Here is a 16,976-nt window from a genome sequence, read left to right on the forward strand (position 1 = left end):
TTGTAATTTCTACATATTCTCCATTAAAATACGCGTTGTTGGCTTTTTTAAACATTAAAATCGTCCAATCCGTTCAGGAGTTATGACGTTTTAAAGATTCGCATGAAAATTTGGGCAGATATTTCTGGCCAAAAATTATAGTAAAAAAAAAAGTAAAAGTACTAAAGTAAAAACAAAAAATTCGAATCTAATTAAGTTACTCAACCATTTTTCTATACATTATTTCATCTAATTAATTAGTTATAAACAATTTCTGGAAGCGATACTTATTTATTCCAATATTGCGCCAAAAGTGACAAAGTATCGCCATCTGTCGGAATGTTAGAGGAAGTATCCAAAGTATTGTCCCCTCACCCCCCAAGGTTTGGTGCACACGAATAGTATCGCCATCTAAGAACAGGTATCGAACTAAAAAAGTTACAGCTACCCCCACTCCTGCTACTCCTGATACGCAGTATGTACCTTGATTATTCGTTAATAACTCCTTTTCTGGGAATAAAATATGAACTTTTAGAATCGAAGAATATAGTATAGATCCTCGGCAACATTCAAGGATACTATTATAATTTTCACACCTTCTGGAATTTTTTCTAGAAAGTGGGTAGGATTTCGCAGGTACGTTTGTTCACCAAAAATTATTGTAATCGACACCTGCAACTGAAAATAATTTTTTTAGAACGATTTGAATCTTTTCAATTTCGCCGAAAAATTTAGGCGAAATAATTTTACAATAATTTTGGGTAGCTGTAACTTTTTTAGTTCGATACCTGTTCTTAGATGGCGATACTATTCGTGTGCACCAAACCTTGGGGGGTGAGGGGACAATACTCTGGATACTTCCTCTAACATTCCGACAGATGGCGATACTTTGTCACTTTTGGCGCAATATTGGAATAAATAAGTATCGCTTCCAGAAATTGTTTATAACTAATTAATTAGATGGAATAATGTATAGAAAAATGGTTGAGTAACTTAATTAGATTCGAATTTTTTTTTTTTACCTACCCTCTGTCGATTTTTCTTAAAAATTTGTTTCCGATTTTTAATACCTTTGTTTGACGCCCTATAGAAAAGTTGTCTAATACTTTTTTGTAGGTACTCATGAGCTCTACTTCAGAAAAAAGTTTCATTGAAATATATTCACTGCTGCAGGAGTTATGGTTGTTTGAAAATTAGACCATTTTTATTGAGTTTTTCTCAGTTTACGGGGTCAAGGATTAACTTTTCGAATATTTTTGCGATTTGTACATATTCTCCACTAAAATACGCATAGTTTGTTTTTTTAAAAATGAAAATCGGCCAATCCGTTCAGGAGTTATGACATTTTAAAGATTCGCATGAAATTTCAGGGAAGCATTTCTTGCCTCACATTAGATTTTCGGTAAAGAATTTTTTTCTCGAAAATGAGTAGGATTTCGAGGGTATGTCTATTCACGAAAAATGATTGTAATTGACCCCTGTAACTGAAAATAATTTTTTTAGAACGATTTGTAACTTTTTAATTTTGTCGAAAAATTTCACTACCTATTCGAATTTTTTTCTCGAAAGTGGGTAGGATTTCGGGGGTATGTGTAATGACCAAAAATGATTGCAATCGACTCTTGCAACCGAAAATAATTTTTCTAAAACGATTTGAAAAATTTTCTTTTCTGTCAAAAAAATTCAACACCTACCCGATTTTTTTCTCGAAAGTGGGTACGATTTCAGGGATATGTCTATTCACCAAATAATCCAAATAATAGCATATGTATATAATCAAAATTCTTCATATCTTAAATATAGGGTGTTCGGTTACCATTAATCATCCCCTCAAAAGATGACTAAAGGTAGCTGAACACCCTGTATAAATGCATTCTTAAATAAAAAACGCGGTAAATGTTAATGTACATTATTATTGTTTCAATCATAATACGAAGTTTGTGAACACAACGAAATTGAAATGATTACTCTATGTATGATAGAAATTGTATGCAATTGTTTCCTTTAGAATATTAAGTTCAAAACAAATCTGTATCCCTTTTAACATTCACCTGTAATAGTATTATAATTTTGTGTTTAAAAAAGTGGAGTTTATATTTTCTTCTATATTAATTTATTGACTTATCACAATTGGTTTATTATTTGTGGACATTTTAAAATAATGGTAAGCCAATGAATTATTAGAAATACAGAAGTACAACTTATAAATGAATCGATGAAAGAGTATCAAATCTAATATTAAAGAGTTAGAATTTCGGAGGCTCGAGATTCCAATAAACGCTCCATTGAGCTGACATCTTTACACCATCCATCAAGTCTTTGAACCATCCCAGCTATTTGACTACGATCCAACACGCGAGGTTGTACCCATGTCATGTTTACTGTTCCTGCTACTTGATCAATGGCGCCACGAACCAAACCTTGAGCTAAAGCCTTCATTACTAGTAATTCTACTTCACCGAGAGGTAAACGAGTTTCTTGAGAGATTTCTGTGAATGTCAACTGTCTGTAATAAAAAATACTTAACATTATCATTTAATTAACGTAAATTATTTGGCATAGTTATTTTATAATTTTAGTATTAATTTAGTATCATAACAAAGAAAATACAAACCTGTTGTTACCTTGCCGCTTGAAAGTCATTTCCATAAGGCACAGAAGAGAGATTTTTTGTCTTAATTTTAATTCCTGTGCAGCTAAATCAGCAACTTTGCTCCATTGTGGTTTTAATTTCTCTAACGCCGCAATATCGCCAGCATTGAAAGCTTGTAATAAATCAATCAACCAAGAGTTTGGTGTACCTTTTAGAGACTGTAAAACTGGATGAGCTAATAGTTCTCCAAGATTATAAACACCCTCACCTAAAAGTGCAGCCAGACCAAGGAAAAATGCATGTTGTTCTTGTTCTTGTTTACTTAAGCTGTTTAAATCGATACAACCCAAGTATCTAAAAAATCAAGTGTAAAGTATATTTGTTATAAGATTATGTTATCAGATTAATTTAGAACTTAAAATTCTTAGATGTAATAATACCTCAGAGCAGTGCGATAATATTCTGCGTGTTTGCCTTGTAAACGGTAAAGACGGCTGGCTAACAAATAAAATCTACCATGAACTGTGGTAATACCATCAGCATTATCCAACATCGCTTCTATTTCTTCTATTATCTTTTTCGTTTGTTCTTGATTATTTAACTTATCCAGCAAAATTTGCCCTCTAAGGACCTTACAGAGAGCCACGGCTTCATTACTGCTTTTAACTTTAGCCTCAGTTTTTTCCAAAAATTTAATTGCTTCTTCCTTATCTTGAAATTGTTGTATTACATATGCTAATATTTCTACCAACGACAAAGGGTTTATCCTAAATATAAAACATAAATAATTAAACCTGGCAATAGTATTATTTTATCCTTTTTTATCATACTTATCGAAAAATATTGTTTTCTATTCATATCAAAGAGTGAGGTTATGATATAATATTCTAAAAAAACATATGTATTATTCTTACTTGTTTTCAAAGGTAGATAAAAAGTTAACGTATAATTGTACCAAATTATCTCCTTTCAGAAGCGCTGGATTTTTCACAAATGTTTCTAATTTAAGTGTCAGCTGATGCCAAAGCCTGCAAGTCACCGTACGAGAAAAGGTCAGATTATTCTATTATAATATAAATGTAATTTAAAATATGTGATACACAATACTTTTTATTATATAGTTTCTCAAGTTGCGCCCATTCAGCAGCCAATTCTTTGTCTGCAACATTTTGATTTTGATTTAAATATGTGTTAACATCCTTCGGTGCCACGGCTGCCGCCATTTTTAACAACAATGACCGAAGCTGAATCAGTAATCAGTAATATTCAGTTCAACTGTTGAACCGTTCAAGTTGAATTTCAATCTGGAGTTACTAAAGCTGCTAGTAACTTTTCCTCAGATCGAGTTCTAACATCGTGAATAAAACAACATGAAAGAAAAAAATTTAATTCAATACTTTTGTTATTGCATATGTGATATTCTGTGTAAGTAATGAATTTGAATATCGTAAGTTATGTAAATATTTATTCAAAGCTTTATGTTTAGGTTAAACTTTAATATGTTAAATATGCAGAGAATTTTTAAAGTTACTACTATATTATTATTATTTAACCTCCATGGAATTATTGCTTACCGGAATTTAACATTCTTACCCATTGTTTATGAGGCGGTGTATGAGAAAGAATATGAACTCCTCATAAATAATACTGTTGAATATGAATTCTTATACCCTACCAACAGTGTAAGTATTAATTAATTTACATAATTATTTTTATTATTATAAAAAATAATTATTTATATCATTTATTTTTACATATTTAGGAAATATGGATGGAAACTGCTAGAATAAAAGTTGAAAGCAATGCTACTCATGATTTACCTCTTATTGTAGTAGCTCGTCACAAGAAAGGAATTTTATCATGGCAAATTCCTCTAGTTGTAGATAGTTTATATTTTAATGATTCAATTTATAATAAAACTAGTCGGACTTTGTGTTCAACAGAAAATTATCACAGTGAACGGATGGATGTTAGAGGAGAATTTGTTACTATCACTTTATCCACTGCTAATCACAAAAATGTTTTGTTCAAGTTGAATGTAACGCATTATACAGAATTTTACTTGAGGTATTATAGTGTATTAAATGTTGGTATTAAATCAGGAGTATGTAAATAAGTTTATTATGCCATTAAACAAAAAAACAAGAAAGAATAACAATTGTTTTGTGGTTTTCTATATAGAACAGGAGAGAAACGTTCAACGGAAATTTCTCCATCTGAACCTATTTATTATGGTTATATCTTTCAAGAGCAAATGAAAAGTCCTTTTGTTATTGTCCATGTTGAATCTGAGAGTGATATTTGTATGACAGTCTCAATACAAAATATATCGGTAAGAGGGTTTTAACATATCTCTATAATAATATGTTTACAATATTGTAGGATTCTAAAATATTTTCTTGCTTAGTGTCCTGTATTTGATTTAGAAAGGAATATTCAATTTGCTGGTTACTGGCAAACTGTTAGTCGCCAGGGTGGTATCACTGTGCCTGTATGTATTTGCCTCAGTTGTTAATGGGTAATTCTTTTATGTATTTTCCAAAATATGGAATACATAAAAGAATAGAATATTGTTTTGGTAAAATTTGATTAGAAGTTATATTGAAGTCTAATTATAATCTTTTAGAGAGAAGCATATCCAATGGGATTTTTTGTTGTACTTGTAGTAAAGGGTGATGATACTGACTGTTATGGATCACCTAATACAGTCTCTGTACGGAATAAAAATGTGTCACTAACAGTAAATCCTAGTATTACCAAACACGATTATGTGATCGCATCAAGTGTAGTGGTATCTCTCATTTTTGGCTTCTGCATAGTGTATGTTGTGGGCATAGCATTCTCAGTAATTAAAGAAGGTAGAAAAATTCATCAGGAGTTATTGGATAATCAAATATGTGAAAACAATGATTTTATACAGAGTCCTCTTACAGTAGAAGAGGTAAGATAAATATTATGTCTAAAATGCTTTACACCTAATAAAAAATTGATTCATGTATTACAGAAATATTCCTAATCACAGTTAATTATTATAATTAATTATATGAATTATTTACATTTTAGATACAGCCTCAGGTGTCAATATCTTCAGAAGATTCGTCACTAGATGAAGATGATATTGATATTTTGCAAGATGTTCATTCTGATAAAGAAGTGATACGAACGAAACTTGTACTTTCAGTTTGTGATTTGGCTCGCAAACATCCAAAAATTTTACGGCATAAGTCCCGATTATATTTTTATTATTTAGTAACGATTACCATCTTCTATACTTTACCCGTTTTGCAACTAGTAGTAACTTACCAGAACATACTTCATATTACTGGGAATCAAGATATATGTTATTATAATTTTTTATGCTCCCATCCACTTGGATTGCTGTCGGATTTCAATCACGTGTTTTCGAATTTTGGGTACATCCTATTAGGTGTTCTGTTTATATTGGTGACATATACTCGAGAAAAGCATGCAAATATGGAAAAGAACCAGTCTTACGGTATACCGCAACATTATGGATTATTTTATGCACTTGGGTTTGCTCTTATCATGGAAGGAATACTTTCAGGATGTTATCATGTATGCCCGAATCGAAGTAATTTTCAATTCGGTAAGATGAAATATATTATATACAGTAATGCCTTGGATATTGGCCGACATTTAGAACGAGGGGGTTGCCAGGTCGAGAAATGGTGTTAGCATTTCTTTTACTTTAACCTTCGAGTTCTTTGCTTACCCCGCTTTTCCTCCCAATACTGTCTGAGACTAACAAGTGTAAGTGAACAATGCTGAAGGTAGGGCAAACAGAGATTGTCAGGTGTGAGAAGTGGAAGAAACTGAGGAACCTTAAACTGTAACACAGGATTGAAACTGGTCAAAATTGAAGAGAGGTAGATCTAGGAAATCGAGTGATATTTTTTTTCAGAGAGTGTGAGTAAGATAGAGATGCATAAACATGGGATATCGAAATTTCACAGTAGATTTAAAAATATAAATATACTTAGTCATCAGGACAAGCGGGGGACAAATTCCAAAGGAAAATCCTGGTTAATTTTCAAGGCATCACTGTATTTTTTTTTTTTTTTTTTTAAATATGATATTAATAGAATTCGTTGTTATTCTTTCAGACACAAGTTATATGTACATCATAGCAGTACTTTGTATGATCAAAATTTATCAAACGCGGCATCCCGATATAAACGCTCGAGCACCGATTACATTTGGAGTCTTAGCATTAATCATACTAATAGGATTAATCGGCGTTTTGAATGGTTCCACCGCTTTCTGGATTATATTTACGATTATGCATTTGCTAATTTGCTTGTTTGTGACTATTCAATTTTACTATATGGGACGATGCAGACTTAAAGGTATCTTCAAAAGAATAATACAGGTAATATTATGCACTTAATACATAAGTTTCAGTATTATTTTTTTAGTTTTGTATCGAGCGAGTTACTTTTTTTAATAATCTATGTTCATTATTGACCACCGAATTCATATTTTTACAGTCTTGTAAATATGACGTTCACTCTGGGGTTAAAAATTTATTTAAACCTTTGTACCCAGGACGATTTATAATGCTTGTCATAGCAAATTTATGTAACGTTGGTCTTGCAGTGTTCGGAAATATAAGTCATGAAAAAAACTTTGCAACATTTCTATTAATTATATTAATGTTCAATTTAATGTTGTATACTATTTTTTATATTGGAATGAAGGTATGTATAGATGCATAATCAAAAGGTGTACTATGAACTAATGAATTGTGTAATATTTCAGATATTACACGGAGAGCGGATCCTTTTTCAACCATTAATTTATATTATTTTGGCAGTTGCGTTCTGGGTTGCAGCTATGTATTTTTTTATAAACAAAACTATTTCGTGGGCGGTTACACCAGCCCAATCACGCCTTTATAACAAACCTTGTTATAAGTTCCTAAGGTTTTTTGACAACCATGACATTTGGCATTTTTTATCTGGCATAGCAATGTTTTTCTCCTTTATGGTTTTGCTTACCCTAGACGATGATTTAGTCGATGTACATCGAAGTCAAATACTAGTCTTTTAAGGGTAATGATACGAACAGAAGTTACTCCTAATTTTTTTCATCTCTTTATGAGGATATGATTGTGTATAATATACATTTTACCTTGATATTAACGAATTAAAAATAGTATAAAATATATATGTATATATAAAGATCATATAGCAACTATTTTGTATTAAACACCTTAATTTTGTTAAATATTCAAATTCATAAAATTTTGTATTGTCTGTTCCTTTCAATTAACCTATTCTTAATAAATTTGTTTCTAAAGAGTAGATAAATTTTGATATTTTGTATTACGATCGAAAAACAGCATTTAATACTTTAAACTTACCCATTGATTCTTCTCTCAACAAAATGGAGAGATATACATGCCTATTAGTAGTCGTTCGGTAAAATCAAACGCAACGAACAGACTTTTCTAAAAATAAATATATATATATATATATATATATATATATATATATATTATATAACATATATATAATATTATACATCATTTCTATATTCATGAATACACTTATTATAAACAATGGGCATACTTTGCCACAGTTTAGGAATCGGCAGTGACACTGTCTGACACTCGATAGCATCACCGTTGAACCTTACTAAGCACAAGTTCATTTTGCTCCCTACCTTCAAGTAACGCTATCGATAGAAGCAATTATTAACTTTGCGAAATTATACTATTCCCGTAGAATTTACTATTGACAAGATGAGAAACGAGTGTCTGTACAATTAATTCTAACGGAGTTACATACACCAGGTACGTGGATAGACAGAAAATTCTGATATTTCAAAAATATTAGGATGAAGCGCTGGAGTCGTGGTGTTCCTGAGTGGTAGTTTCTAACTGCGATAAAGTTCTGTGTAGTTCTGCACGTTCCGCTGGCTGTAGTCTGTGAGCGATTTCTAGAATTGCAGTTAACCTCACTTCTGGACAGGCTTCGAGAGCTTCTTTAATTTGAGAGACGATCGCATCTTGTGTTACACAAGTAACGTTACGCGAAACGACACTGTTTTCGTTTTCACGTTGACTCTCCAACCAATTTGCCACCGTTTCATCTTTATCCCACAAATAAGATTCTGTAGGTCCTTTGTCCTCTATGAACCATCTGCGCAACATCGCACCGACTTGTCTGACGTCGAGACGCGGTTGAATCGTGAGAATCTTATCCATTAATTGATCTTCCAACAGTCTCCTTTTCAATCGCCAGTAAAGTAATTTTCGCGCCTTTTGCCACGGAATAATTTCATGAATCGTGTTTTTCTCGAACATTCTCTCTGGTGTATCATGAAGATCTGCAAAATGTACTGCGACCTGGTGATATATAGGATTCAATTGTTGTTCTCTCTTATGTATTTGAGCTTCGATTTCTGTTCGCTCCTCTTGTGAATTGGTTCCAGACAATTTTTCCTAAAATAACCGTGCTTTATAAAATTTCAGTCTGTGTATTACTTTCATTTATATTTTCACCCATAAAAGAATTATTTACACTAAGAAACTATCCCCCTCCGAATTAAACAACTTTTTTGCATTTGTCTATTGTTTACGAAACATTTGCATTTTTCTATTTAAAACGTATACTATAGATAATGTTATCATTTAACATTTAGAAATGTTAGTTAAAATATTTCACATGAGAATAGTTTTACTTACTTTCAATTTTTTAATTATTGGATCCACCCTGTACATAGTTTTAAGTATATCTTTAGTTCTAAACTTTATTTCAACTATGGCCTCAGCTTCTAGAACTCCAGCTCTGCTTGTATTGTCAGCGAACATTTCCATGTATCTGGGATTTATGGTTGGATCAACTACTGCCCACGAACCGCCTCTCAATTCTCCATTCGGTGGAATATATATAAATATTGGTTTGGTATACTCTCTTAATCCATCTACGATGTAGGCTCCGAATTTTATGATTTGCTCGTACATGTCTGTAAAACAATGATGCATGATTATCAACTAATAGAGAAAACATCAAAACGATACTCTTTGTAAGTATAGAATGATAAATACCTTTCATTCCACCAGAGAATCCTCTCCAATTGGCGAATATGAAAAGTGGTAGTTCTTCTTTTCCGAAATCTTTGATAGCTTGTGCGGTTTTATACGCGCTATCAGGGAACCAAACTTGTCCAGCTTGAGATATGGTTTTAGCTTCTGAATCCAAATTAGCAGGGTCGGCAGGTAAATGCAACTCGACAGTCCTTGTTTCTACCGCGATGACACCGCATGGTATTCCACCCAATCTGGCTCGTCCCGTTACTACAGTTTGAGCCCATGGTCTCATTATTTCCTATAAATATTAAAAGTCTTAAAATGTTTGAGTTGTCTCTGAGTAGAAAATGCTGGATGCTGAAGATCACATTCCCCGACTTTGTATCAAGCTAAGCTAACTTTTTAAATTATATAATAAGAGGGTGACAAGTGATTATGAGCGACCAATATTTTCTATCCTGAGCACAAGTAAATATTAAGTTCAGTAATAATAAGTTCGTGTTATCTAAAATCGTTGCTTAGCTCCACTGAATAAACCATTTAAATCATTTAAAACACACAGAGGATAGAAGACAACTTGTGTCTAAATATTTCTAACAACGAAGAGTTTTAGAGTAACGAGATAAACAAATTACTAGATAGATACCAGAAGATAATAGAATAAAATTGTGTGTACAAAGCTAATTAGATATCTTTGAAACTAAAATAGTCTGTAATACAAGTAATAACGATGCTAGTGTACCTGCCAAGATCCACGATCAAAGAATCCACTTTCCCAAGTGTTTGTTTCATTTTGCAAATATCTGCCCTCGAGCATCCATCTTGGATCGTAGGCTGCTTTCGTGGGAACGTAAGTAGTTTCTCTATCGATTGGATCGGGGCACGGCGATGGTAATATAGGAAGAGGCGCACCCTTATGTTTAGGACAGAAGCTTAACCATCTTAGAGCAGTTTCAACACCATCTAAATCTCTCTCGTCGGTCGTATGTGAAACACCATTATAATGCATAATCTGTATACCACCCAATTGATTGTTACTTGCGTATACTTCACGACCTAATACCGCGTTTAATGCTTTATAACCAGTTAGGATAATGTGCGAATTCTCTATTTGAATGACCCTCTGTCCAAGACGCAATAGATAAGCCCCAATACCAATAGCTCGACAGGATACAATGGAAATCGTGACTATTTCCTCGTAAGCTCTGGATGTTTCTCCAGCGATCATACCAGCATACTTCAAGTTCTCTACTCCAAGACCATCGTCTTTACCGATGATATCTGTAATTTTGTAACGAGATTCTCCATGATCCTCGATCAATGAAGCCTTTACGGAATTAAGCGGTGCTAAACGCGCGTAATCATCCGGCGAAAGATAAATATATTTAAAGCCTTTCTCTGGTTCTTTCTCGTCGTCCCAAGCGATTTTAAACAACGCTTTCACTTCTTCTGCCAGACCAATACGTGCTCCAGAATTCGCGGAGAAGTAAATCCGGGGGATTCTAAGCTGTCTAGCTCTTTCGGACGCTTTGCAGAATAGTAAATCTTCTTTCGGGCCGAAAGAACCAATTAAATGCGTCAAATCATTTGCGATTAATATAACATCTCGACCAGTATCCGGATATTCTGGCGTGTATAGTCTGAACCTCCAAGCTACCATGCCTACGTTATTCTCGCCGGGAAGACGTTTTTGTTCCACTAGATTATCACCCTCCAACACTAATTCCACGCAGTCCATTATGGGATTTGGAATAGTTATGTTGCAATTTGGTCGTTCCTCTATATATTTGTGCCAGAACTTTTCTGTTTGTTGTCTAAACATATCTGGCAGATCATATACATAAGTTGTACCAGCACTCTGAGCCTGAAACCGTTTCGCTTGAAGATAATCTTTGGTTAAATATGGCGTGGAGATCGGTAGACCGTGCATAGGCCCTGGTCTCCAGGTAGTATTTGCCATCGCCGAAGGACAGGACTCAAATCGAATAATACCAGTCTTTGAGTCGGTTGCCTCTGTATAAAGATGTAAATCTATACTATAACCACTATCATTGGCGATGCACAAGCGTATAGTAGATATTGGTTTTCCCGGGGATGGACGAATTGTCATTTTGATTTCAGCCTGACGTACTCGTAATTTCCATAATCTTGGGCCGTATCTGAGTACCATACTGGTCACACTTTCCTCTATCCTCGCAGGATCCATAATAACCGTGGGTACAAAGTTCAGGAAAATATGATTGCACTCTGTACGCTCCGCAAATGGATGAGAGAATGCAACTTCTAATTCGTCCATGGCCTCTAACAAAACCCGTTCACCTTCGTTGTGAAGATAATCAAAACTAGCCTCTTTCGTGATTAGATCGGAGTGTCGTATGATCGAACGAATGAAGAAACGATAGTCAGTGACTTGTTGGCCTTTGGCAACCTTTGCATGACCAAGATAGAGATGCATCTTTTGGTTTGAGGTAGGTAAAGCTTCGAGATCGTAGGTTCTCATTCTGTTTAATTCTAATTGGAAGGCACAACCAGGTTCCAAATGCCGATAAATCTTATCTTCCATAAAACCGTCCCTTTGACGGAACGTAAAGAATTTTGGGAATTGTTTTTTCTTTAGAGCAGCGAACGTGATCCTTTTGATACCCCGTGATATCAATTCCTCCTTATTTGTGGCGCACCATTCACCAAATAAGTTTGCCATAAAAGTATCGTCGTAATTATCTATTTCTTGGATAGCAATGCTTAAAATGTGTACTGGTTCTGCAGGTCTCTCGCCAATTTCTACGATCGGTCCAGCAGTTTCTGCAGTACTCAGCGACACGTTTATAGATGTGCTGTGCCTTGATTCGCTTCCCGCTGCCTCCACTGCATCCAAAACCCTAGTAGAAATTGTAATTGGCGAAGACAGATCTTCCATGAGGTCGAGCACTTCGTCCGAATACCGGATAAATTGTTCCATGTCTTGGAAAGCTGCCATAGCACCGATTCTGTGATTAACTAGAGACTGATTCTGACGATTGGGATGATTGTTGGGTAACAAAAATTGGAAGTATACGAGTGGCACTTCGCCTGATAGTTCTATATGTTGTAAACAGGTTAATTCGTAACTAATGTATGCTCTGCGAACGTAAACTTCCAAGGCGGCGTTGCAAACTGCACGGTTAGAATGATAAAAGAAGTCGTGTAATATATCGAAAATAGAAGTTTCAGAGAGGATCAGTTTCTGTAGATTTTCTGGATGGAAGTCGTGACCGTACATGTCTACCGCCGACAAGAATATCGATTCCATTTGGTTGTGTCTCAATTCGTAAGCAGGTTGATGAGCGGCGATTAAGACTTGTCTGGCACGCAATGCAACCCGACTGTGTTCCGTACGATTCAAGCTCGTCAGTTCTGTTAACGTGCTTGATAATTCGTCGGTAAGACCAGGCTCGTTCGCCCAGAGATGATCTATCAGCATAGTTACCAAGATGTTCTTCTTTGTAACGTGATTGTGACTGAAGATCATAGCCGTTACCGTAGCCACGTCATCTTTGTGCTGTTCTATTAAAGCTGAAACGCACTTATCATAATGCCCTTGTTGGAATTGACTCTCAACGGTGTAGTACTGTCGAAGAAGCTCGTGAACAGCGGTCTTCATCCTTCCTCGTATTCCGTTTCTATACTTTTGTACTAACTGAACTATAGCCTGAGTGGTTAAGAAGAAGACATCTCGGTCAGATCGCTTCGAAAGACTGGCTGCGTGTCCATCAATCACAGCAGCAATTTGCTGACTTGGGAATTGAGCCAAAACAGAGGTGATGTTTCTTTCATAAAGTGACATCAGTTTTCTTATTTTCTTCTCAACGGAAATTGGAATTCTACCCGATATCGTTGCGATCACTTCCTGAATCTCGAGCAAAGGCAGACTAGGATCGCGAAGGGAATTCATAAATTTTTCAAGCAGGTCGCGCACTCGCGGTAGGTGATACGGATCTGGTAAACAATATCCTGCCAAAACATTTTCCAAAGAGCTTCGATACTTAGTGTGAAGATGATTCAATTTCTCGGATACGGCGGGAGCTTCAGTTTCTGGGAACTGACCCAGGTATTCTTGAGCTTTTGTTACCAATGATGGATCGTCCAATTCCAAATGTGCAATCAACGTACCGGCTTCAAGGATAGCACCCGGCCTTTTAACGTAGAAAACACTGCCAGCTTCGCTTGCCGTTACTGTCATTACCATTTTCATGACTTCGATTTCTGCATAGGCTTGTCCAGAATTAACATGACCGCCATCCTCGACCAAAAAGCTAACCAATTTTCCGGCCGAAGGTGATCTCAGCAAAGAGGGATCGTTGTCTTTCTCAAAGATACATGTTTGATTTCCTATGATGATTCTGTAACGATCTACTTCTTCTCTCATGTAAGTTGTGAAACTAGCACCATCCAGAGAGAGCAGCAAACCTCCGTCCGACAATCGGTGTACTTCTACTTCTTTATAGGAACCATTCATAACAAGAAAATAACTATTAGGACCTGACTTGGCAGCCTGTACTTTGTATTTGTATCCATCATTGATGAGTTCAACCTGAAATAGAAGCGCGATCCAAAGTTTTGTTAAATATATTACAGAAGGATTTTTGTTTGTCGTTTCAAAATCTAGTCTTCTTTTAAACAAACTGTTTCGTTTGTTATTTAAATATTTAGTAAGAATTTTTTTTATACAATTTTTATACATAGAAGTAAAAAAACGGTGCTACTTACATCCATGACATTCTCTAAATCATTGCTAGCTTGTATTTGTCCTTTTTCCAATGCTGTTTGGAATCCAGTAAAAGCGGCAGTAATAGTCCTATCAGCGATATGAAGCGCACCGCACGTTACCGCCAACAATACGTCCGGTTTGTCGCTTCTAACACGTTCAGCGATCAACAAATCGAGCCAAGCTGTATCTATACTATTTTGTTGGAAGGATTCCGTTTCTAATAATGTGATTAAATATTCGACGGTCGTTCTGAAATCTCCTCTGATGCACAACTCCTTCAATGCTATGACCAAATTTTCTCTAGCTTGATTACGATCCTCGCCCCAGGAGAAACAATGGCCAAATTGTGAATCAGCGAATTCGTGAAGACCACCTGAAGCTCCTACCGAGAAGTAACCCCAGACATTCTTCGAGGATCTGAAGTTTAATTCTTGAACAGTACCCGAACTTGGCTTGAAACCTGAAAAGAATACGTTGTTGACGTTCACGTTTCTCTCTTCCTTGCTATTCTTTAATCTCAATATCAGAAAGTTATTTCGTATAAACATAATCCTCACCTTCGTCAGGATTTTCACTAGTGATTCTCGCTGCGATAACATGACCCCAAGGCTGAGGTTTATGTTGCGGCTGATCGAAATCGATGACGCTGTCGCCCCACGGATTTTCACCATAAAGAAGCCGAATATCTTTAATATGGTGAAGCGGTAATCCCATGGCAATTTGAAGTTGGGCCGCCGGTAAATTTACATCCGACACCATCTCCGTGCAAGGATGTTCCACTTGGAGACGCGGGTTCAGTTCCAAGAAATAGTACCGTCCGGAAGTGTCGTAAAGATATTCGACAGTACCTGCGCTAACATACCCAACCATTTTGGCCAGCCTTACGGCAGCCTATCACGAAAAAAAAACATAATAAAAATTATTTTTTCAAACGAGTAACAAGTTCATTTTATAATCATAGTCGAATTCGGTTATAACAAGAGCATGGGTATAAAGATATCATGGCTATAACGAGCAAAAAGCCACGATGATTTTAATATACGTTTTTGTAATAAACAAACTACACAGATATACTGTACTTGCAAATTTTAAAACAATTAATGCGGTCTATTTCGAATTCGGAAGAACATAATATGAATATACAAAAACAAAAGACGGTAAATGATTAAAAAAGGGGTATTTAAATAAGTTTCATTTAAACTTGACCAATATCTCTAAAAACTCATTAGTTTATTGACCATTTACTTTTGTTATTTACTTCCAGTACAATATTTTTCTTCTCTCTTTTCTTATCTTGATAAACGTATTGTAGTTTATACAAGCACATTAATATAAATAATATTTATATCTCGGGATATTTATCACTCGAAATGTCAGATGTACTGGCACTGCAGTCAGAGCTGAACGTGAATATTTTTGCATCGTCATATTATACACAAGTATACGAGGACACGGAGCATGTTTGAATACGAACGCTTGAATTTATAGCGTAAAGAATAAACAAAAGGTGTGTGATCACTCAAGATACCAGACGGATAACTAAATCCTTTCTAGACATAAACAAATAAAAAGAGAAAGAACGTGCTGATGCAAGGATTAACAATTGTAGGAAATGCGTCTGAGAATCAGTATGTACAGAAAAAAATTACTGTCAGAATCGACGAACAGAGTTTTATTTGAAAATTTATGGTTCTAATATACTGGGTGATAAAAGTGAAAGAAAAAGGTGTAGTAAAATAAAACAGAATGCGTGGGAAGATATTAAATATCAAAGTAATTCTAATGTGTTACAACTGTTTCATCTAGATGTAATCTGTATTAAATTTGAATGAAAATACATTTAGAAACGATTTGATTTGAAATTTTGATGAAGAAATATTGGTGTCACGGCGACAAGCTTCGAGATCGTATCATAAATTCTACTACATTATCGACTGAAAATGATCAATTCTTCAGGGAAAACGTTGTGGCCGAAGGCGAGTATAATTATGACAGAAACAAATGCTCGTGTGTTTCAACTGAAATCGTTGATGCACTTGATTGTACATTTCCGAGCATTCAAATTATGATCAGAGCCAGTATCTGACAGCGACAACGAACAACGTCTCGATAACAGACCGTATTTCATGTTTCAACTACTTAGCGGAAAGCTTACATAAGTCTGGAGAAAATATAGAGACAGATTGTTTTTATGATAGTTGTAACAAAAAATCCGGGCTTGATTCAGGGAATCATTCCAAAAGATATCATACCTTAAAACATTATGAAATGTAAATATACATTAATGAATTCATGTATAATTGATAAAATCTCATGAAACGTTAAAATGCTCTTGAGTACAAAGAGTTAAATCATGATAATGGCTTGTTTGAACACATCAATACTACCGAATGGGAAGATACACGTTTAGACTATATTACCAGTTCGTTAAAGAGGGCCTACGAGCAAGGGTAAAAGTTAGGGATTTAGTTATGAAATAATCATTATATTCCTCTAATATGTCTTTTTACGTATACTCTAATTAAAAGAAACCCGTACTTTAATGTAACAGTCAATATGACAAGTTTCAATAGAGATAGATAATAAGATTTTACAAGGCCTTG

At 34.9% G+C, this 16,976-nt stretch overlaps 4 protein-coding genes across 10 annotated transcripts in view; 2 read left to right on the forward strand and 2 right to left on the reverse strand.

Annotated features, from left to right (window-relative positions):
- The window catches only part of LOC143340485 (CB1 cannabinoid receptor-interacting protein 1), a 199,865-nt gene that overhangs the window by 38,064 nt on the left and 144,825 nt on the right, over positions 1-16,976 (forward strand). The gene's annotated exons all lie outside the window — the stretch shown is intronic.
- Positions 1,873-3,838, reverse strand: Rpn9 (regulatory particle non-ATPase 9). Its single transcript, XM_076762493.1, has 5 exons — positions 3,680-3,838; positions 3,487-3,600; positions 3,013-3,339; positions 2,594-2,926; positions 1,873-2,485 (listed from the first exon to the last, which is right to left on the reverse strand). Exons 1-5 carry the CDS (start codon positions 3,793-3,795, stop codon positions 2,218-2,220), a joined length of 1,158 nt encoding a protein of 385 aa, XP_076618608.1. The 5' UTR covers positions 3,796-3,838; the 3' UTR covers positions 1,873-2,217.
- LOC143340469 (SID1 transmembrane family member 2) lies at positions 3,859-8,013 on the forward strand. Of its 2 annotated transcripts, none has more exons than XM_076762470.1 (10): positions 3,859-3,997; positions 4,059-4,254; positions 4,335-4,639; positions 4,754-4,904; positions 4,980-5,063; positions 5,199-5,513; positions 5,636-6,179; positions 6,697-6,962; positions 7,081-7,290; positions 7,352-8,012. In XM_076762470.1, exons 2-10 carry the CDS (start codon positions 4,072-4,074, stop codon positions 7,640-7,642), a joined length of 2,349 nt encoding a protein of 782 aa, XP_076618585.1. In that variant the 5' UTR covers positions 3,859-3,997; positions 4,059-4,071; the 3' UTR covers positions 7,643-8,012. The 2 variants fall into 2 exon arrangements, with proteins under 2 accessions (XP_076618585.1, XP_076618584.1); XM_076762469.1 differs by having other exon boundaries at positions 3,928-3,997; positions 4,100-4,254; positions 7,352-8,013.
- Positions 8,069-16,976, reverse strand: part of Acc (acetyl-CoA carboxylase) — a 36,365-nt gene continuing 27,457 nt past the window's right edge. For all 6 annotated transcript variants that reach the window (XM_076762441.1, XM_076762443.1, XM_076762438.1 and 3 more), the window contains 6 exons: positions 14,931-15,264; positions 14,373-14,833; positions 10,369-14,196; positions 9,645-9,924; positions 9,282-9,562; positions 8,069-9,038 (listed from right to left, as the gene is read on the reverse strand). In XM_076762441.1, the coding sequence (XP_076618556.1) occupies positions 8,427-9,038; positions 9,282-9,562; positions 9,645-9,924; positions 10,369-14,196; positions 14,373-14,833; positions 14,931-15,264 (5,796 nt within the window). In that variant the 3' untranslated portion in view covers positions 8,069-8,426. The remainder of the gene's footprint in view (positions 9,039-9,281; positions 9,563-9,644; positions 9,925-10,368; positions 14,197-14,372; positions 14,834-14,930; positions 15,265-16,976) is intronic.

This window comes from Colletes latitarsis, chromosome 3 (genome assembly GCF_051014445.1).
Source record: "Colletes latitarsis isolate SP2378_abdomen chromosome 3, iyColLati1, whole genome shotgun sequence".
NCBI lineage: Eukaryota > Metazoa > Arthropoda > Insecta > Hymenoptera > Colletidae > Colletes > Colletes latitarsis.